This window comes from Dipodomys merriami, unplaced genomic scaffold (genome assembly GCF_024711535.1).
Source record: "Dipodomys merriami isolate MVZ:Mamm:240054 unplaced genomic scaffold, mDipMer1.0.p SCAF_39, whole genome shotgun sequence".
Classification (NCBI taxonomy): Eukaryota; Metazoa; Chordata; class Mammalia; order Rodentia; family Heteromyidae; genus Dipodomys; species Dipodomys merriami.
The window spans coordinates 3,404,771-3,426,345 of record NW_027205492.1 but is presented as its reverse complement, the minus strand read 5'-3'; the positions used below and the strand labels follow the sequence as shown (position 1 = coordinate 3,426,345).

The 21,575-nt window shown below is 46.6% G+C and overlaps 2 protein-coding genes and 1 pseudogene across 7 annotated transcripts in view; all 3 read right to left on the bottom strand.

The window, feature by feature from the left end:
• The window catches only part of L3mbtl1 (L3MBTL histone methyl-lysine binding protein 1), a 30,522-nt gene extending 26,230 nt beyond the window's left edge, over window positions 1–4,292 (bottom strand). For 4 of the 5 annotated variants that reach the window (XM_069989793.1, XM_069989794.1, XM_069989789.1 and 1 more), the window contains exons 1-3: window positions 4,280–4,292; window positions 3,030–3,169; window positions 95–288 (exon numbers count right to left, since the gene is read on the bottom strand). In XM_069989793.1, the coding sequence (XP_069845894.1) occupies window positions 95–230 (136 nt within the window). In that variant the 5' untranslated portion in view covers window positions 231–288; window positions 3,030–3,169; window positions 4,280–4,292. The remainder of the gene's footprint in view (window positions 1–94; window positions 289–3,029; window positions 3,170–4,279) is intronic. The other variant, XM_069989791.1, reaches the window with a different exon arrangement.
• A 4,462-nt stretch (window positions 4,293–8,754) lies between these two features.
• On the bottom strand, window positions 8,755–14,571 carry Srsf6 (serine and arginine rich splicing factor 6). Of its 2 annotated transcripts, XM_069989788.1 has the most exons (7): window positions 14,312–14,571; window positions 13,943–14,091; window positions 12,538–12,662; window positions 12,241–12,449; window positions 11,703–11,786; window positions 11,391–11,581; window positions 8,755–9,342 (listed from the first exon to the last, which is right to left on the bottom strand). In XM_069989788.1, exons 1-7 carry the CDS (start codon window positions 14,416–14,418, stop codon window positions 9,323–9,325), a joined length of 885 nt encoding a protein of 294 aa, XP_069845889.1. In that variant the 5' UTR covers window positions 14,419–14,571; the 3' UTR covers window positions 8,755–9,322. The 2 variants fall into 2 exon arrangements, with proteins under 2 accessions (XP_069845889.1, XP_069845888.1); XM_069989787.1 differs by having other exon boundaries at window positions 8,755–11,581.
• A 4,462-nt stretch (window positions 14,572–19,033) lies between these two features.
• Window positions 19,034–19,106, bottom strand: LOC138805371 (small nucleolar RNA U3; annotated as a pseudogene).
• Between the last annotated feature and the right edge of the window lie 2,469 nt (window positions 19,107–21,575).

Genomic DNA, 21,575 nt, shown 5'->3' with positions numbered 1-21,575 from the left:
GGTGTAGGAAAGTTAAAAGTGTTAATTCCCCCTCCCCCCTTCCACTTGAGCAGGTACAGAAATGCTATTCCTCAAGATACCTTACTTGACCTACCTGGAAGGATGAAGGCAGTTGGGGACAGGTGAGGACCAGAACCTGAGCTGTCTCTGGCCACCAGGTGCACACTAACCTCCCCTGTGGAAGGGCCCTTCAGTGTCCTCAGCATCTCCATTTCTGCATGTCCCTCCATCCTGATGGGTTACAAGCCAAATGCAGGCCGCCTCGGGGCAATCAGGAGGGGACTTCTGCTACAAAAGCAATGGAAATGGGAAGGGAGGTAGAGCTAGCCACCTCAAGCCAGCAATCTGCAGGGAAAAGCCCTGACTGAGCAGAGCAGGGCATCCTCAGACCAGCATAGAGTCTGGTTCCTGGTTCTACCCAAGTCTCTGTAAGAGCTCTAACCACACCATTCCCGGCCCCCCACTCCCCCCCACTCTGTCTCTGTGAGGATGGACAGGGTGGCTTGAGTGAGGGACTTGGCAGACAGTGTGTGTTGAATCTTGGAAGCATAGTTCAGACTGATTGTTTTCCTGGCTAATATCCTCATGAATGAATAGCCCAAATAAATTAACCTCAGACTGGGTCTGGCTATGTAGCCCAGAGTAACCTTGGACTCTACATTCTCAGTGCTGGTACTATAGACATTCACCACCAAGTCAGTCCAAATTTACCTCATATCCCCACCCCCACCTCAGTCGCATCCAAATTGGAACTCAGGGCCTTGTGCTTGCTCACTCTGTCTGCTTGCTTGCTCAGCTGGTACCCTCTCACTTGAGCCATGCCTCCAGCCCTGATTTTTTGCTGGCTACTTTGGAGATGGAATCTCATGGACTTTTTGCCTGAGCAGGCTTTGAGCCACAATTCTCCAGTACTCAGCCTCCTGAATACTTGGATTACAGGCATGAGCCACCAGTACCTGGACAAAGTCATTAATTAATTTTTTTTGTACCTGTACTGGGGATTAAACTCAAGGTCTGGGTGCTGTCCCTTAGCTTTTTCAAGACTGGCACTGTAAACTACAGCTCTACTTCTAGCTTTTTTGTGGTTAATTGGAGATAAAGCCTTACAGACTTTCCTGCCCAGGCTGGCTTTGAACCACAATCCTCAGCCTCCTGAGTAGCTAGGATCACAGAGTGAGCCACTGCTGCCCAGCTGCATCTCATTCTTGAGCCCCCTACCCCCATTCCATCCCCAGTAGTAGCACTCTCTTTCCTTTTCTGGAGACTCAGAGCCTTCAAACACTAGGTTCTCCTTCATCCAAGTTCATCCCAATAAGGAAATGGCATAGGGGGAAATACTCAGAGATAAATATCACACTAGTGTTCATAGCTGAGACAGTGGCATGGTCCTGATCATGTTCCTTCATGCCCACTGCCCACCACTCCCCACAACCACAAGCACAAAGTGGACACTAAAACACCTGTTGAATGCATTTGTGCATCTAAAGATGGGACAGGGTAAGAACATCCTGTTTTAATAAACCAAAGGCATTAGGCATTTCACAGAGATGGACTGTCTTAAATGAAAAAAAATTTAAAAGACCTACTGGTGTAACAGATATACTCAGAAATGAACATTTATTCAACACCTAAAATGGGCTGTCTATTGTTTCAGGTGCCTTACCAACACTGCCAGGATTTTCTGTGATGATGGAAATATTCTTCCTAAACCCATGCTGCCTAACATTGTAGCCTCTAACTACATGTGGCTACTCAGGACTTCAAATGTGGCTCCCGAGATTAACTGAACTAAACTGTTCATTTTATGTAATTTTTTTTCTGTCAGTTGTGGGGTTTGAACTCTGGGCTTGGATGCTGTCCCTGTGCTTTTCACCTCAAGGAGAGTGCTCTACCACGTGAGCCACAGCTCCACTTCCAAATTTCTGGTGGTTTATTGGAGATAAGAGTCTCATGGAGGGGCTGGGAAGGTGGCTCAGTGGTAGAGCGCTTGCCTTGCATGCCTGAGGCCCTGGGTTCAATTCCTCAGCACCACATAAGCAAAAAGAAAAAAAGCTGGAAGTGGCGCTGTGGCTTAAGTGGTAGAGTGCTAGCCTTGAGCTGAAGAGCTGAGGGACAGCGCCCAGGCCCAGAGTTCAGGCCCCACGACTGAACCAAAAAAAAAAAAAAAAAAAAGAGTCTCATGGACTTTCCTGCCCAGGCTGGCTTTGAAGCGAAATCCTCAGATGTCAGCCTCCTGAGTAGCTAGGATTACAGGCATGAGCCACCGGCGCCTGGCTGTAAATTTGTTTTTTGAGAGGGTCTTGCTACACAGTCCTGGCTGGCCTTGAACTCATAATCTTCCTGCTTCCACCTCCTGAGTTGTGGGATTATGGGTGTGTACTACTGTACCTTGTTTTACTTTAATTAAATTTGAATAGTAACAGTGGCTATGACTAATATTTGGACAGCACAGCATTAGAGACATATTCTAATTGCCTTGTCAATGCATCTTTCAAAACACATTTCAGTATGTGGCCACTTCACTAACACTATGCCGGTCCAAACCACGGTCAGCCTTCCTTGGATGTGTGGCAATGCCTCCAAGCCTATCTCTGCACCTCCACTGTTTCTTTACAGTTGATGCTCCAGGAAGAGGACTGGGGCAACAAATAGTCCAGGGGTAGAGTTTATGCTTAGTACGTATAAGGCCCTTAGGTTCAAAACATTATCAGATACAGAAAAGCTTTAAAATATGCCCCCCAACTATGTAATTTCTCTATTTAAAATTTTTTCAATTGTTCTCCGTGGCCTTTAGGATCGAATCCAAGTCTTACAGACTCCTCTCCTCTGACCTCATCCTCCACCAGCCTTCCCCTGTCCTCCACACCTGGAGGGAGACTTGGGGCCCCTGTGTTGGAGAATTTATATTCTAAAGGTGATGGATAAAGTTGGGCTGGGATGTAAATTTGGAAGTCATCATATATGAGTAGCATTTAGAACACAGAAAGGAGTACAGAGAGAAGAGTGAGACCTTGCTGGACAACACTTACAGGCTGAAGAAGGGAAGAAGAAAATGCGGCCTGAGATGTGCCTGTAATGAATGAGCTGGGTTCTGGGACACTGGAGAAAAGGTGTCAGGTGTCCAGCCAGGTGAGCTGCCTCATCCAGCTGCTGTCATCTGGATGTAGCCCTGATTAGGAGATACAGAGGTAGAAATGCCCCCTCTTAAAATGCCCTTGTCTTAACGCAGGGCACCTCTGCAGAGCTTTCCGTTCATGAGATTCTCTCTGTTAAAGCGACATCAGTATTTCCATTTCTCAGCCTCATCCCTGAGGTCTTCACAAGGCCACTCCTACACTCGAATCTCACTCTCAGAGTCTTGTTTCCAGGGAACCCGGCTTAGAAGACCAAAACCTTCCCCAGCCCAGGGCAGTGGTTACCGTAGACACTCAATTGTCATTCAATCAATGTGTCCAAGTAGTCTTGCTGTCTGCCAGTGTTTCCACCCGCCCCCACCCCCAACACCACTCCCTTTCCCTTCAAGCCCTTGTATTACCACTGACATCCAATACAAGTCCGAGCTGGAGGTGGAGGGGGAGCTGTGCCCTAGAGACACACAGCGTGCACCCAACACCATCAGCGCCCCCAGACTCGCCGCCAGCGGCTGGGAGCGCGAGGCCGGGAGCGCGCTCCGGGCGTCCACGCCCGCCACCTGCCGCCCGGGACCCGGAGCGCGGCGGGCGCGAGGGCGGGGCGCACCCGCGGATCCCTGGGCTCTGCAGAACAGTTACTTTTTTAAACGTCAAAATGGCGGAATTCTTTTTATTATTTCCCTTCATCTCCCCGCCCCCCCCCGCCTCCAAAAAACAATTAGAAATCCCATGTTCCATGAGAACACACACGGAAAAACCAATGGCACGAAAGTTTGCCAAATGGCCCATTCCCTAGGAAAACCCCAAACCCGACCCCCGCCACCCCTTCCTCCATCAATGCAAAACTCTTCTTCGATGACATTTCTGTAGAAAGCCTCCGCCCCCCCCCCCCCCCGCCGTTCCCGCCCCTGGCCGCAGCGGGGACGCGGGACCGGTTCGCCGGGGAGCCCCGCCGCCGCCGCCGCCGCCGCCCAGCCACGGACACCCGGTTTGCCAAGCGATCGCCCCAGCCCGGGCCCCGCCGCAGGCGCTCGAAGGAACGAGGACCAGGCGTGTCACGGTGGCCGTGCGGGCCCGGGCAGGGGACGCGGCGTCCCGGGATGGCCGGGGCCCCAGCCCGCCCGCCTGCCCGCCGGCGCGACGCTTACCTGCAAGGCCGGCGGTGGCTGCCCCGCGCCGAGCTGCGGCGGAGCCCGGGCAGCGCGCCTGCGCGCACAGGGGGGCGGGCCCGTCCCCGCGGGACCCGCGCCCGCCGGCCCGCCGCGCCCGCGCGCCCCCCGGCCTGCCTGCCCGCGAGGCCCCCGCGGCGTGGCGCAGGCCTAATGGCCCCTCTCCCCAGATCCCGTCTGCTGCGCAGACGGGGCGGGGAGAGATTCTGCCTGCATCACAGCCAACGGCACGCAGCCGCGGTGAGGACCATTGGCCAGAGAGCCAGCGGGATGGGCTCCGAGCTGGCCAGTGGGTGACCAGGCTGCACCCCTGACCTCACCCCGTCGGGTGGCTGCTGTCCACTGCCTTCCCCCACGGAGAGTCAAGGCGCGTCAGGACACTGCCCACCCCCTCCCCAGACGGTGAAGGACGGCCCCAGCTGTGCCGGCCTTGGGTGAGCCCACCGACCCTGGCTGTTGGTGTGAGCTGGGTACAGCACTTTGTCTTTCTGGTCCTCCATTCCAACTCCGTAAGGATTCCCTTAGAGTTGGAACCGTGGCTCAAGTTCAGAATCCGTCACTGCTCCCCAAAATAAAATGATGATACGGTTCTTTTTTCAGTACGGGTCAGTACTTTGTCAGTACTTGGGCAAGCCATTGCTCCTCTTCAATTTCCTTGATTGATCTCTGCCTCCAGTTGACCACTCTAGTTAACTCCCCCTCACCCCCATACTTGGGATTTGAACACAGGGCCTCAGGCTTGCTAGAGCCACGCATGCCTTTGGTCCAAATAATTGTATTGGTTCCTGTAACACAAAATACTTATCTTTCTTACACAAATCAATCATAACTATAACACAGATTCAAGTAATTCAAGAGTTTAAAAGATGGCAAGCTACACAAGGGAAGGATACAGGCTGTGTACCCCTAATACCTAGCACAAGTGGGCACTTCGTAAATACTTGTCATTAACTGATTTACCTCAAGAATTCCAGAGGCCGGGCGCTGGTAGCTCACGCCTGTAATCCTAGCTACTCAGGAGGCTGAGATCTGAGGATCGCGGTTCAAAGCCAGCCCGGGCAGGAGAGACCGTGAGACTCCTATCTCCAATAAACCACCAGAAAACCGGAAGTGGCGCTATAGCTCAAGTGGTAGAGTGCTCGCCTTGAGCTGAAGAGCTGAGGGACAGCGCTCAGGCCCAGAGTTCAAGCCCCACGACCGACAAAAAAAAAAAAAAAGAATTCCAGAGCCCGGCAACCCCCTCTTCACAACGGACTTTTAACCTACTTTTCTACAGAAAAGGTCACGACTCCCAGACTTCTAGGCTTCCCTCAATCAATATGAAAACAAGTTTCACATTGTGGACAAATGTCCCCAGTTGGTGGGATCAGCAGGGTTAAATGTATGCAGAATCGAACTCTCCTGGTTGCCATGCCAATGTATCACACGTGTTCTGCCTTGCAGCAATGTCAAGCTTCAGTCACATCCCCTATTATTAGGAACAGGACTGTATTGCTTAAGGGTACTACTTGTCATAACAATGGAAGACTCTATAGATACCAACACGTACACCATCACCATCATCACCCTCACCATGTTTCTTCTCTCTCCCCAGACTCTGCTTATTCTGGATTCCAAAAGGCTTATTTTAGGTATCAGATGAGTTATACAAACACATGACTTCCCAACTGCAAAGATTTTAGATCATGATTGAGATAAGTAGAATTTGAACTGGGACCCAGGAACAATTAACATGGAGTTGAGTTACTGAGATTTCTTTTTCTGTCCCCTACTGTGAATATATGTTGACACTATATGCTGGTTTTACTACCTGGTTCACTTGCTTCAATACTTTCCAAGTTGGTGTCATTTGTGGGACGTTTATAAAGACAGTTTGCCCAGTTAGTCAGCCAGCCAGTCTGCCTTCAGGAACTACTTAGCAAGTTCAGTTCTCTATTCAAATCACAGCTCCAATGTTTTCCTCATGTGAACATCAGACACAAGGGTGAACCTAATGTTTAATGCAATAATTCTACAGGAACATTGAATTCACCAGTGTGCCAGTCCATGGACTTTAGGAAAACACCTTTTGTATGCCAACACACTTTTGATTCCAGCAACATGTCAGATTGTGCTAGCAGGAACACTTATCGACACTCAATTCCACACAAATTATAAGAAAACACACAAGAAAAGTAAAACCACCAGGCTTAGGCTTGTAATCTTAGCTATTCAGGAGGCTGAGAGTTGAAGATCAAGTTTTGAATTAAGTTTGGGCAGGAAAAGTCTGTGAGACTCAACTCCAATGAGCTTCCGAAACAGCTAGAAATGGGGCTGTGACTCAAGTGGTAGAATGGTAGCTATGAGCAAAAAAGCTTAGAGGGCCCAGGCCCTGAGATCAAGCACCAGCACATGCACATGTACACATACGCAGGCACACAGACAGTAAACTCATTTCTGAGCTTGCAAGGGTATATCCTCAGGACTGAAAACAGAAAATACAAGAGGGTGGCTGATTTCTGTCCTGCAGGCCATTGCTGGATGACTGGAGGATAGAACCTTGAACACATGTATTGGACTTGGAATTCAAACTCCCACTATGGACTGGAAACTCCCCTTTCAAACAGGAGACCTTTTGAAATTGTCCTTTGCTCATCTGAAGGAAACTAGCACTCTCTTGACCAACTCCAGTTTGCTCCTGAGTCGTTTTTCCTCAGCTCATCTCAAATTCTATGAAGTGAGCCTTACAGATTAATTTTCAATGAGAAGTCAACAGCTCTCAATCAGGACTCCCAGAGCTGGTGGGTCCCACTGAACCGGGCAGTTTGACCAAGACTGCTTTACATGCATATTTCTGGCAAATAGGGATTTGCAAAAATCCTTCCCCTATATAATTCTGAAGCTCTTGTCAGTTATTAATTAAGTACTTAAGTAGTCAGTCCTCTGTTCTTCCCAGTGTGGCCAAAATAAAGTCCTCCCTTGCATCACCTCAAGTTGTATCTGTTGGAATCTCACTGCTCAGCTCTACGGATTTTCAGGGAACGCTCAAACCAGGCCTTTAGCCTAGGACTCTTGACAACTCTTGATGAGGACAGTTGTAGAAAAACTCTGTACCAGCCTAATGGAGGTGGAGCTTAGAAATCAAGCTTTGTCCCCTGGGATACTTGAGCCTAAGGTAGGGAGGGGCAAGTTAACTATGGAAATTGAATCCCTAAGTGGTTTGAGACTAAATTGGTCCTCAGTGGGTAGACATCTTCCAGTGAGGGAAGCATTGTAAACAATTGGTCCTTAGTAGAGCAGGCATGGTGGGTGTACACCTGTAATTTCAGATATCAGGAAGTAGAAATGAGAGCAAAGGTTCAAGGCAGGCCAGCCCAAAAAACTATAAACCCAGGCATCATGGTATGACTGTAATCCCAGATACTCAGGACATATAAGGGGACAACAGTGGTTCCAGGCAAAACACACAAGACCCTATTCTAGGAAGAAACAAAGCGGGTGTGTGTGGGGGGGGACCAGAAAGGATACTGGCTCAAGTAGAAAGCCTGCCTGACAAGCAAAAGATTCTGGGTTCAATCCCCAGAACAGCAGAAACAACCAAAACAAGACTTTGATCGTGGCCAAGTGCTAAGATTTACAGAGGTAACTAAAGAATTGCTCAAAAGATGTTGCTACAATTTGGGTCAAATGAAATGGAAACAGCTGGGAGTGGTTTCATGCTTGTAATCCCAGCACTTGGGAGGCAGAATATCAAGTTCAAGGCCAGGCACGGCTAGTGAAACCCGACTTAAAAACAACAGACTGCTCTAGGTTTATCAATTTACAGGAAATACAGAGAATGGAACCTTTTTAATTGTACTACATGTACCAGACAAGCCTCTACTAACTGAACTAGACCTCTTGCCCTACCTTATTTTAGAAAGTAGAACTAAATTTAAACTAAGTGTTCATACTAGCATTGACCATCATGTATCTGAACTGGAATCCACCACAGAAACTAAAGCTGGGTAAGTTCTCTGAAAGCAAGAATAAGTAATGAGATAGTATTGAAGTATTAATTGAAACGTTACAGTACCCCTATGTCCAAGACTAGGGAAATTTGTTTAAAGACTTACTAGTTCATCCGAGAGAAACAATTGTACTGTAAACATGTTCTGACTACTACATACCAAAAAGGGCAAACCAAATTAATGATAGTACACAGAACCCCTCATATATCATTTATTATATTGTACTTTATACACTGCACTCATCTTCATGTCCCATGCTGATTCTCTATTTCAGTGATGACAATGAAGCCTAAGAGTTGATGACATGCCCAAGATAAACCATCTGCCAAGTCCATCCCAAGTTTATTTCTAAAACTAGATCATTTCCTGATGTTTGGCAGGTTAGCCAATGCCAACTCCCAAGGCAAATAACCATTTGCCAAGAACTTGTTGCAAAGTGGAAATACACAATAAATTCAAACAAACTTGCCCTCAGTAAGCATTTTATTGAAATAAAGCATAAAATAGGTTAACACAAAGTGGAAAAAATATCCAAGATGAAAGGCAGTAACACAGGAGTGGGAACATAAATGCTGAAGGAATGGGTAGGACTCAAACTGGCCATAAAGGCACTGTGGTATAATCCAGAACACTATCAAGTACAGGATGGGGGCGTGGGACATTCCTTACTTCTCTTGTGCTATCAGCCACTGATCTGTGTGGCATGTTGCTGATTCTCCAAAATCTGCTCACTAATTAGAGCAAGGAACTAGGTATTTCAAATCAGTCAACTCCACGTTCTCAAGTAGGCCAATGTTTAAGTACGGTGGTTTGTACATCCAATGACTTAGGTCTACACATGGGGAAATTGGCCCCTGCCATTACTAGAAAAAAATTGTACCACCCACTTACTGGGGTGGCTAACAATGTAGTCAAATGTCTCTTGCCATGTAATGTCACATTAACAACAGAAAGCCCAGCTGAAGATGTTGCATACTTTTAGATAGCCAAATTTCACTGTAATATTGCCCTCTCCCCCTTAAAAGGCTGTGGCTCAGTTTTTCCGTTCTTTCCCTGAAAATAAAAGAAGTTTGTCAAAGCCAATTCTTAAGAGCCATCATTTCTGTTCTTTGGACAGGCAAAATAGTGAAATACAATTAGACAGTTCTCTTCTCTTAAACTCACTTAAGTTATCCAAGGAAAGATAACAGGAGCAGTAGAGCAACCTATGGGACAGTAATATTCCTAAGGTGAGGCCTTTAGGATATTTTCCTTTCTTGCAGGTAGGTAGCTGAAGGATTACTTATAGTTTTTCTTCCTTACCAAGTATTCTTAGTTACTCTGTGACTGGTATCTACCTAGATACCTGACTCAGTATTTTTTTCACTAAGCCTCATTCTATTATATGCCCTTTGGTTATAATTATACAACATCAATCCTAGATCATCATCATGCCTTATCACAATTCAACTTACATACTGGCAGTTCCAAGGAAGGTATTAAACCTGAGCCAATCCATCTACATCTTGATTTCTGACTAGGATTAATTTTTTTTGGGGGGGGGTTGTAGGTATTGGGACTTGAACTCATGTTCTTACTTGGCTTTTTTGCTCAGCACTGGTGCTCTACCACATGGGAGTCACACTTCTACTTCCAACAATTATTTTTTAGATGAAGTTGTAAGTATTTGAACAAAGGGATATCATGTAACTCATTTCTTTAACAGCTGTCTCAACTATTTAGAGGCTTATGGCTATATGGACTAATTGCTAACTTCTCATTCCTACAAATTTGCCATGTAATTTGGTTTACATATTAATTTCATTCATATAATACAAAAAGTCTGGTGTATTCCTTCCAGTGTTTTTCAAATTGACCACACAAAAGTGTAACATTTATAAGGATAATCCAATCATCCATCACAAAAAAACAAAACAAAACAAAACAAAAACAAAAACAAAAAAAACCCCACTAACCAAAGGGGACAAATTTTTAGGAAGATTTGACTTTACCAGCAAATGCCTACACCAAATGGTCTCTCTTAAGTGCCTGTTAAGCATAATGACCTTTCAGGATGTGCTTTTCTATTTTGAACAACATTAAATTTCTAATCAAAGGCTACTTCCATTTTATATAAGGACCACCAAACTATACTGAGAATTCTAACCACTTCCAGAACTTGGATTAACTAGCTAAACAAAACCCCAAGCACTAGCTTTTAAATTATATTTAGGCAAAAACTGTGTAACAGAGCAACTACAAAATACCTTTTATTTTTAACTCAACTTGTCAAAGGGGCAGATTAAAAACTTTGGCAAATTTGATTAACAGCACAATGTTATCCAAACTGAGTAATTTATTGCTGGTCTGAGGCTTGCCTTGCTTTACACTGAAATAGAATTTATACTGTCTCCACAAATAGCAGACGTTAATAATGTGTAAAGGGATTTAACAGTGAACCTATTCAATAAGGCAATCATCTTGGTAGCAAACTTTTATTTAAATCTTACATAACTCAAGCTTTATAAAAAGCCAACATAATTGAAAATTGGGTTCTCCCTCTAAAGCCTGAAGTATCCAAAGCTGGAAACAGTTAATTTAAAAAATAAGCAAACAAATAAAACAATAACTCCTGCAGCAGATCCTGCTGAAATACTTAAAAAAAATCTAAATGAGCTTAATCTTTACAAAAGTTATTTTAGCTCAAAAGCTATAAAATCAAAGTTATCTCTTAATTCTACAAAGGGAGAGAGGGTCTGTGACTTCATGCCATCTTTTTAGAACCTCATCTTTTTTTTATATATATCAAATTTGGCCACAAATCAAATTCTGTGCCCCTGTTTTCAGGAGAGCCTCTTGCAGAAGAGGCCAAGTATAAACATGGAAGAGTAACTGCCTAAGCAAGTAGGAAAGTGTTCCATAATAGTGTGCAAGAACTTAAGAGTTCTAGGGTTAATCTCTGGAACTTGATCTAGACCTCGATCTTGAACGAGATCTAGACCGGGATCTTGAAGTAGCTCTTTTTGGAGGAGGGGACACAGAACGGGCTTTTGAGGGTGCAACAGGTAGGGGTGAATGGGAACGAGACTGGCTCCTTGATCTGGACTTTGACTTAATATCACCTTTTCCATTTTCTTTGGGGGACCGAGATCGAGAGCGAGATCTGCTTCGGGATTTCTCATACTCATCCTTAGATCTGCTTCGGGAGTGTGAGTGAGAGCCCCGATCGGACTTGGGCTTAGATTTGCTCTTTGATCTCGACTTCCTGCCTTTTGATCGAGACCGTGATCGACCTTTGCTCCGAGACCTGGATCTGGACAAGAAAAGCCAGACTTCTTTTAGTATTTGGTCAGCACATACATGTCCTCCATGAACAAGTACAACTGTATTCAGGAGAAAAAAAAAAAATAAAGAAGTCCCACCACATTATTTACCGGGAGCGACTTTTTGAGATACTCCGAGATCTACTGCGGCTGCTTCTCCGACTCCTACTTCGTGACCTTCTTCTGGAACGTGATCTATAGAAGAAACACAATGAAATCTTAATCTCCAGAACACGTTCATGCTATTTACCAAACGACCCAAGTCAAGAATATTTGCTTACTACCGAGTCCACTAACCACAACAGCTGTAAAAGACGGTCACCCCCCTCCACCCTGAAAAAAAAAAACCAAACAAACAAAACTAAGAGTGGCAGGGCATTGGTGCTCACACCTGTAATCCTAGCTACTTAGGAGGCTGGGACCTGAGGATCATGGTTGGAAGCCAGCCCAGCAGGAAAATCTTTCTCTAATAAACTACTCAGAACAAAGCCAAGAAGCAACACTGTGGCTCAAGGGGCAGAGTGCTAGCACAGAGAGGCTCAGGGACAGCACCCAGTCCCTGAGTTCAAAGGAGAGTGTAGGGGGTAGGTGATCTCCAGGTGAATTTAGTAACGAAAAGTATCCTCCTCTGGCCAGTATTTTAACTTACCTAGATCTGCTTCCAGAATAAGACCGCCTATGGCTTGTTCGTGGCTTATCTTCAATAAGCCTAATATTTCTGCCATTTATTTCTGTACCATCCAGTTTATCCAATGCTCGCTTCATATCTGAGTAGGAGCGAAATTCAATTACACCCTCATTTGTGCGTTCTTTGTGAGCATCTGCATATGTTACTTCCCCTGCTTGCCGCATGAAATCCTAAAACATTAAGACCAGTCAGATTCAGAATCCATCTCACCTTTTAAACATTAGACACACCATGTAGACACCCAATCTCAGGACATACCTTTAAATCTTGCCAACTACAACGACTAGAAAGATTTTCTACAATAAGTCTGTATTCTGTACGAACAGGTGGTCCATATTTGTCTCTGCCAGAGGTTCTCCGACTGCTGTATCCACCTCCACCACCTTTATCACACGAAGGTAACAATTAGATGCTTTGTAATGACAGGGGTGAGTGTTTGAAAGTTAGTACAAACATATCAACTTTTATTTACTGGAGTAGGACTTTGCTATTATACTGCTAAACCTTTGATACAATTGTGATTTGCCACATATTAAATTAAGGGCAAGTCAAATAGACTAAATGCAACTAGACCTCTCCTACAATCTGTTAGAGAGTGACTGCTCCTTTATTCAATTTACCTCGCTAAGTTTTATTTTACAGAACATTGTAAAATATAAAACTTAACTGATTACATGCATTTCTACATTTTACAAAAATGTTTACTAGTTACACTAAGTACTTACATCACAGTGTGAGGTTTTTGGTGGTGGTTTGGCCACAAAACACGCAAGGTAACAGTCACCTAGTTCAGATTAACCAGTTTTGTCTAACCCTTGGAATCCTCACCATCACCCTGCGTCTAATGGCAAAAGGCTGCTGTCGTCATGGCTTCCGGTAAGGTCAGCCAAAGGGTCATAGGGCAAGGGTCACACAATGTATGGAAAAGCCAAGGCCAATCAGGAAAGGCAGTCATCTTAGCCTCAGTGGACACAGCCTCAGCCCCATTGGTCACTTTCAAATTGAAACATCAAGGACTTGTTAAAAAGTTTGAATTCAACATGCAACAATTTCAACATCAAACATTTAACATAACCAAAATCCCCCCAACCTCCTCCCAATAACATGCCCCGACTAGTTCAAATACAGCATGAAGCTTATTTAGGTTTACTTTGTGGTGTGAGAACCACGTTACTCTAAAATAGCATTTTTCTTCCTTCTCCCCCAACCCGGTGACTCCTAACACCTGCACTTGAAACCCCGCCCCCTGCCCCGCCCCACCCCCTGCCCCGCCCCCGCCCCACCCCCTCCCTATCCCGCCCCCAAACTTCCCCATTCCTAGCTAAAGCACTGACAGGTAAGCAAGGAGGAGCAGAGCAAATACCAAAGCCATCACTTGCTTCCGACAAGGGCAGAACCCTCGACAGTGCCAACCGGGGCCTAGCAAGAGCCACCCCCTCCCAAACTTAGCCCCAATCAAACAACCACCACACCCAATCCCCGCGCTCCGGTGTCCCAAGGCTGCCCCGGGCAGACGTGAAGGCGGCGGGGCCCGGACACACCGGGTCAAACGATCCCCGGCCCCCGCACCTGCCCGGGCTGGGAGGCCCCACCCCGCCCGCCCGCGAGCCTGCGCCCGCCCCCCAGGTCCCAAAGACGCGGAGCGCGCGGGGTCGGGACTCACTGCGGCTTCCGTAGCTGTAGCCGTCGCGATCCCGGCGAGGGCCCCGGGCATGCTCCACGATCACGCGCTCCCCGCACAGCTCCTTGCCGTTCAGCTCGTAAACGGCATCGTCGGCGTCTCGGGAGTCCTCGAACTCCACGAAGCCGTACCTGGGGGCGGAGCGCGGCCGGGCACCGACGAGGACGTCGTTAGCCGGCGCCGCGCGCGTGCGCGCCCCCGCCACCCCCGCGCGCTCCCGCGGCGCCGCGCCGCCCGCCATCTTGGAGGCCCTGCCACGCGGCGCCGCGGCCTTGTCCACCTTTCCTCTCCGACAGCCCCCTCCGCCGCCAGGCCGAGGACGCAGGGCGCGGACGTCCCGGCGCGACTCACCCATTTTTGAGATCTACTTCGAGGAGGCGGCCGTAGCCGCTGAAAAAACGCTGGATGTCCTTCTCCCGGACGTTATAACTCAGGCGTCCTATGTAGACGCGCGGCATGTCCGTGGTGGGCGAGGTCCCGAAGGCTAGCTGTCGGACGGCAGACCGCAAGGCAGTAAGCCGCGGTGCGAGTGCGGGGACTGAGAGCCCGAACACGCGCCGCACACCGCACGGGCGGCCGAGTCCAGCCACACAATGGTGCGCGCGCGCGCCAAGGCTACGCTATAAGCGCGACCAGGGGGCGGGGCCGTGCGCGTGACGCAAGCGCGCGGCACGTACTCTCCCGCGTCGCCGCCGAGGTTGGGAGCGACTTTCGAGTTCTCCGCGGGTCGTGTCGGTGGAGCGTGGTGTTTTGGTTTTGGTTTTGTTCTTGTTTTTGTGCTCCCAGGTATTTTTTTTTCTTGTATCCCTCCGCATCCACCTGTGTAAACATAATAGCCCGTCCAGCGGGCTAGGTATCCTCCGATTTGTGTGTGTTTGAACTGGAGTCTCCCAGGCTGGAGGGTGGTAGAGAATTCTCGCTTTTCATTGGTTCTTGACGTTGTCCTCATTGGCCAGCGTGGTCTCTGAGAGGTCCGTCAAAACGAGGCTGCGCCATCTCTCTTCTGATTGGTTCCCGTTAACGTGCTCTCGTTACCCAGCGGATTAGCGGGTTTCGGAGAATCCCAGAGGTCTGTGCCTAGCTGCTGCTGCTGCTGCTGCTTGCGGCTGCTTGCGGCGGCTATTGCGGCTGCTGCTGGTGGTTGCTCGGCCGGGCACGTGTTGAAAGCGCCGAGCTCAACTTGCTCCAGGCCCTGGGGTCGCCATCCCAGCCTCCATGCATGCTCCCCTCCTCTCTACTGTGGCAGTTGGTAGGTTGGAGCGTACTTGGCAATCCCGGGCTCTCTATAGTTGCTCACAATGGGACAATAAATCCCCAAGGTTCCCAGCCCCGAAGGCACACAGGTGTCCAACAAAGAGGAGCGAGACCTAACGTCCCTCCTTAGAGCAACGAACTATTTTGATCTAGAACCCTTGGTACAAAGTACAAACAAACAAAACCTCCCAAACACCTCACACACCGAAGGAGTAAATTTAAATGGATAACAGAAGTAGGAGAGCCAAGAACCATACCCCAAAGAAGCCAGGAAAGTTACTGGAGACGGAAGAGATGTGGCGGGGGATCGTGTCACAGCTGAAGAAAAGGCTATCGCTGAGCCAGTGCAATACTGACATCTAGTGGATGGAGGTCAGCTTTAACGTTGGATTAAAAAAAAAAATAGACTTAAAAGTTACTTTAAAAGATGTTCGTTCACAGCCTGACAGCGATGCCCTCATTCCTATAATCCTAACTACTCAGAGGAGGCTGGGATCTGAGTATCACAGTTTGAAGCCAGCCCCAGCAGGAAAGTCCATGTGACTCTTATCCCCTATTAACCAGCAAGAAGCCAGAAGTGGAGCTGCGGCTCAAGTGGTAGAATGTCAACCTTGAGCATAAAAGCTGAGGGACAGCACTCAGGCCCGGAATTTAAGTCCTAGTAACAGCCCCAAGGAAGAAAAATGTTCATGGAATGTAGTTAGGGGAAAGGAGTATCCAATGATACTTTTTCTCTCATTAAATTGCCAGTGTTTAGAATTTTTGTTAAAACGCTATTTGCACGAAGTGAGCCAGAAGTGGCTCTTCTATAGTATTGGTCTGAGCATACCTTTCCCAAAGGAAATGGGCAGTACTTATTAAAAGGGGCTTGTGGAAAGTGGGACCATTGATGCTTTTCTCTTAATATTTATTTGCCCAAAGGCAAAAATACAGCAGACTGCTTTTCCTCTCCTCTGTGGCCAATGGCTTCACAAAACACCAGAGAGCTGTTGCAATGGAAAGCAGTCTCAGATGTTACCATGTTGATGTGTATGGGGTGGACCATTCATATTCTGTGGAATCTCGCTAATTATCTGTTTCAGTTGATTACTTGGAAAGAACGTCAAACACAACTGGTGGAACAGAATCCCTTTTCCTCCCCCCTCCTTTCTCCCTCCCTCCCTTCTCTTCTCCTCTCCTTCCCCCTCCCCTCCCCTCCATTCCTGCATACCTAGACGGAATAAGGAAGATCTGCTGTCTCACCAACTGATTAGGCAGGCACCATCCAGCAGCTGAAAGTCTGGGTAGGGAAAAACAAAAAAAAGCAGAGCAAAGGTGAATTTGCTGTTTCCCCTGGAGCTGAGGCAACTGTCTTTTCCTGCTCCTGGACATCAGGAGTCTTGTTTCTGTGATCTGTACTCTAGGAGTTGTACCAAAAATTCTCCTCAGGTTCTTAGAGTTTCACCATAGGTTTTCTTTCTTTTTCTTTCCTTCTCCCCTCCCTCCCTCCCTCCCTTCTTCCCTTCCTTCCTTCCTTCCTTTTTTGCTGGGGTTTGAACTCAAGGCCTAGGTGCTGTCCTTAAGTTTCTTTTGCTCAAAGCTAATGCTCTATCAGTTGAGGCACAGCTTCACTTCCAGGGGTTTTTGCTTTGTTTTGTAGTTTATTGGAGATAAGAGTCTCATGGACTTTCCTACCCCAGCTGGCTTTGAACTGTGATCCTCAGATTTCAGCCTCCTGAGTAGGTAGGAATTCAGGTGTGAGCCACTGGTAGCTGACAATTTTCCTAGTTTTTTGAAAAAAGTCTTCAAACTTGGATTCAGACACTGTACTGACTTCTTTTTGTCTAGATTCCAAACAGCCTACCATGGGACTTCCTAGTCTCCATAATGATGTACACCAGTTCTCCTGGGGAATCCATCTGTCCATCCATCTATCCATTTGCTCATCCATCCATCCATCCATCCATCTGCTGTTGATTCTCATCTCTCTCAAATACTATAGCAGCTCAAGTGTATATTTATGGAATGAAGTGAATGCAGTAGAGGTTGCTCCAGAAAGACAATGGAGCATTGGAAACTGTCCACATCAGAGGAATTATCACAAATCAGAATCAAAAGAACATCTGAAAGCCTGGCACTAGTGGGCTCACACCTGTGTAATCCTAATTACTGATGATCACAGTTCAAAGTCAGCCAACGCAGGAAAGTCCAGGAGACTTCTGGCTAAAAACTGGAAGTGGAACTGTGGGTCAAGTGATAGAGCACCCATGTTGAGTGAAAAAAGCTAAGGGACAGCACCCAGGCCCTGAGTTTAAGCCCCAAGGCTGGCATACAAAATTTTCACAAATATTTCTTTCTTTCTTTTTTTTTTGGGGGGGGGTGGGTTCTGGTCGTGGGGCCTGAACTCTGGGCCAGGGTGCTGTCCATCAGCTCTTCAGCTCAAGGCTAGCACTCTACCACTTGAGCCACAGCACCACTTCCGGCTTTTTTCTTTTTGCTTATGTGGTGCTGAGGAATCGAACCCAGGGCCTCAAGCATGCAAGGCAAACACTCTACCACTGAACCACCTTCCCAGCCCTCACAAATATTTCTTGACTGCTACTATGTGCCCATGACTGCTCTCTGCAGCTCAACACTGAAGGCATATGAACCAGCAAACTACAGCCCCAAACATATCTAGTCCTCCATTTGTTTTGTGAATAAAATCTTATTTGAGCCAGGCATTGGTGGCTCGCGCCTGTAATCCTAGCTACTCAGGAGACTGAGATATGAGGATTGCAGTACAAAGCCAACTCTGGACAGGAAAATTTGTGAGACTTATTTCCAATTAACACCAGAAAACTGGAAGTGAGGCTGTGGCTCAAAAGTGGTAAAGCACTAGCCTTGATTGAAAAAGCTCAGGGACAGTGCCCAGGCCCAGAGTTCAAGCTCCAAACCCCCTCTATCCCCTCATTTTTTAAAATTTGAGTGTAGCCACATTCATTTGCATATTGTGTTTGGCTTTCAGTCTATAATAATCTTAAGTAACCATTGTGTTGTATATATAAGTCTTGCTTGAAAACCCTGAAGAACCTTTTTAAATAATTAAAAAAAATTTTTTGTCAGGCACTGCCTATAATCCTAGCTACTCAGGAGGCTGAGATCTGAGGATCATGGTTCAAAGCCAGTCCAGACAGGAAAGTCTGTGAGACTCTTTTATTTCCAATTAGCCATCACAAAACGAGAAGTGGAGCTATGTCTCAAGTGGTAGAGCCCTTGCCTTGAGCAAAATGCTCAAGGATGGCATCTAGGCCTTGAGTACAAGCCCCCAGAACCTGTACCAATTTTTTTTTTTTTGCGAGATTTTTTAAATTGTGAAAATACCTTACAGAGGGGTTACAATTACATAGGCAAGGTAATGAGTACATTTCTTATCAAGCATTGTTGCCTTGTTTCCCCTTTCTATCCCTTCCCTTCCCCCCACCCCACAAAGTTGTTAAGTTCATTTTCGACATAATATCTTGTACATCTCATTGGTGCAATGGGTCCACCTGTATCCCTATTTAAACAATTTGTTTTTTCCCTTCCCCTCCACAAATTATACCAACATCAAATAGAGTGAAAACGGGTTATACCATGGGGGAGGTACATACAAAGCAACAAATATCTTATAAATATGTTAGACACAATAGCAAGAAAGAAAAAAAACATTTGAATCCTTAACTTGGGGTTCATTTCGCTTAACATCAAATTATCTGACCATTTCGGCTTGTCTCAGACATATAGTAGTTATTGCAAATAAGGAAAAACATGGGACCTATGTTTCTTTGGGCCTGGCTTAAGAAGGATGGCCAAAAGACACATCATACTCCACACGATCAGTGAGATTTCTCTAGTAACACACTATAGAAATGATCCCTGAAAGTATAGTGTTTGCACCAATTTTTTTTTGTCGGCTGTGGGGCTTGAACTCTGGGCCTGGGCACTGTCCCTCAGCTCTTCAGCTCAAGGCGAGTGCTCTACCACATGAGCTACAGCGCCACTTCCAGTTTTCTGGTGGTTTATTGGAGATAGGAGTCTCATGGTCTCTCCTGCCTGGGCTGGCTTTGAACCGCGATCCTCAGATCTCAGCCTCCTGAGTAGCTAGGATTACAGGCGTGAGCCACCAGCGCCCGGCTTGCACCAATTTTTTTTTAAAACTATGTATAAGCTTATTTTTGTAAATAACCATCACCAAAAAATCTCTATAAACTCCAACCCTTTATTGACAGTCTAATCATAATTGACGATGTGGTTGCTTCTTTTTCTTCGTCCTTTGTTTTCCCTCTCCTCAGTGCTGGAGATTGAACTTGAGCTCAAGACCTCTTGCACAGTAGGCATGCGCTCTACCACTGAAGTCTACCCTTAGCCTTTGGTGACTTTAAACCACAGTTGGGGGTTACATCCCAGTTAGGCACATCCCACCAACAAGTCCTATTGCTTCACCATCTTCCTCACCCTCTTCCTGTCGGCTTCTTACATGAATGTGCTAAACATATACTCATGTCAGGGCTTTTTCACAAAATGGGTCTCTGTTTCTAGAACTTTCTTTTCCTATGGTTTATGGTCACTTCCTTCTGGTTTCTGCTCAGTGTTATCAAGAGGCCTCTTTTGTCCATCCATTAAAAAAAAATAGCACCTTTGCACACTGCCCTCCATAACCTCTTGCCCTGTTTAATTTTTCCTTGTATTACTTTTCATCCTGGGACACATTTATTTAGTCTCCCCTTTCCCTCAGATGTGAGCTTCTCCAGAGCAGGCATGGGGTTTGTCTTTTTCCTTCTCCATGTCTAGCACTGAGAAGAGAGTCAGGTGCTCAAAGAGGACTTCACAAGAGCAGGGCCATCCAGGACTTCTTCCTGGTAGAGGCTGTTGCTGTGTCCATTCAGCCATTCCCTGGCCATATGGGCTCATGGTTTCATTGGAAACCTTCTGCTTTCCACTTCATGCCTATCTATTAGTGCTGCCAAGACAGGGAAGTCCTCTCCTTCACTGAGCAGAAAATCTCCATGTGGCCAGGGAGCCACTGGAATGCTCAGCCATTGTAAATGGGAGCGTGAATTGTTAAATCACTTTGGGAAACTCCACTGGAGTGGCTACAATCTGATCTACTAGAGGTGAAAGCTGGAAACGGCTTGCTCCTATGACCTAGAAGTTTAGTTATGTGCCCAATGGAAATGTGTTCATAAACCTACAGTACTAAAAACATAGCACCATTAGGTATACTATGTCCCCAACCTAGAAACCATGCAGATGACACATACCTCAGCAGAGGAAATGAATTGTGTATTCACAACAAACATGTCACTAAAGCACCCAGGTGTGACCATGTTAAGCACATGCTATACAGAGGAGACAAGGGAATCCATGCTATCTAAAAATAAAGCTGGTGGATGTGCTGGAAGGCAGACCCCTCCTCGCCTTGGAGGGGAAGTGGCTGGAAGAGACGAGATCTCGGGGTCCTGGTTGCATTTCCTTTCCTGAGCTGGGTGCTGGAAATAGTGTGTATGTGTGTGAAAATGCATTGATTGGCGTACTTACAATTTACTTACTTTACAGCTTGTCTGTTGTTCACTGGAAAATTGAAACAAAAAGGGTAATAAAGCTCTCAGGAAAAATTACAAGTACTGGGCTGGGAAGGTGGCTCAGTGGTAGAGCGCTTGCCTTGCATGCATGAGGCCCTGGGTTCAATTCCTCAGCACCACATAAGCAAAAAGAAAAAAGCCGGAAGTGGTGCTGTGGCTCAAGTGGTAGAGCGCTAGCCTTGAGCTGAAGAGCTGAGGGACAGCGCCCAGGCCCAGAGTTCAGGCCCCAGGACCGGACCCCCCACCAAAAAAAAATTACAAGTACTTCCTTGAACTGTGCCTGCTGTGTGTGCGATGATTAAAGCTCCACTAAATATTTGATTTGTAGTCTCTGATGGTGAGTGTTTACTTGTTTGAAACCACTATCTTCGGTCTATCTATCTATCTATCTATCCATCCAACCATCTTCTTGGTTTTGGTTTTGTCTTCCAGTTAGTCTAAGGTCTGCTCCAGGGTGCTGAAGCTGTGTCTTTGTTGCCACCTGGTGGGCATCTCTGTTGTTACAGCAGTAGGGTCAATTAAGTGGATGTCCATGAAGCTCAATGATGGAAGGTCTTTGAAGGTCTCGGAATCCAATTGGCTTCTTTGTTGTTGTTGTTGTTTTTAGTAAAAATGATAGGAGAGTTTATTTGGAAAGACACACACTTTCAGGAGACTGAATGTGAATCGTCTCTAGGATGAAAATGCTGAATCCGAATCTAATTGTCAAGCCTCTATTCACCTTGAAGTTTTCTGACTCTTACTTGAAAACCAGGAGAACCCTTGACTGCTCCACAGGC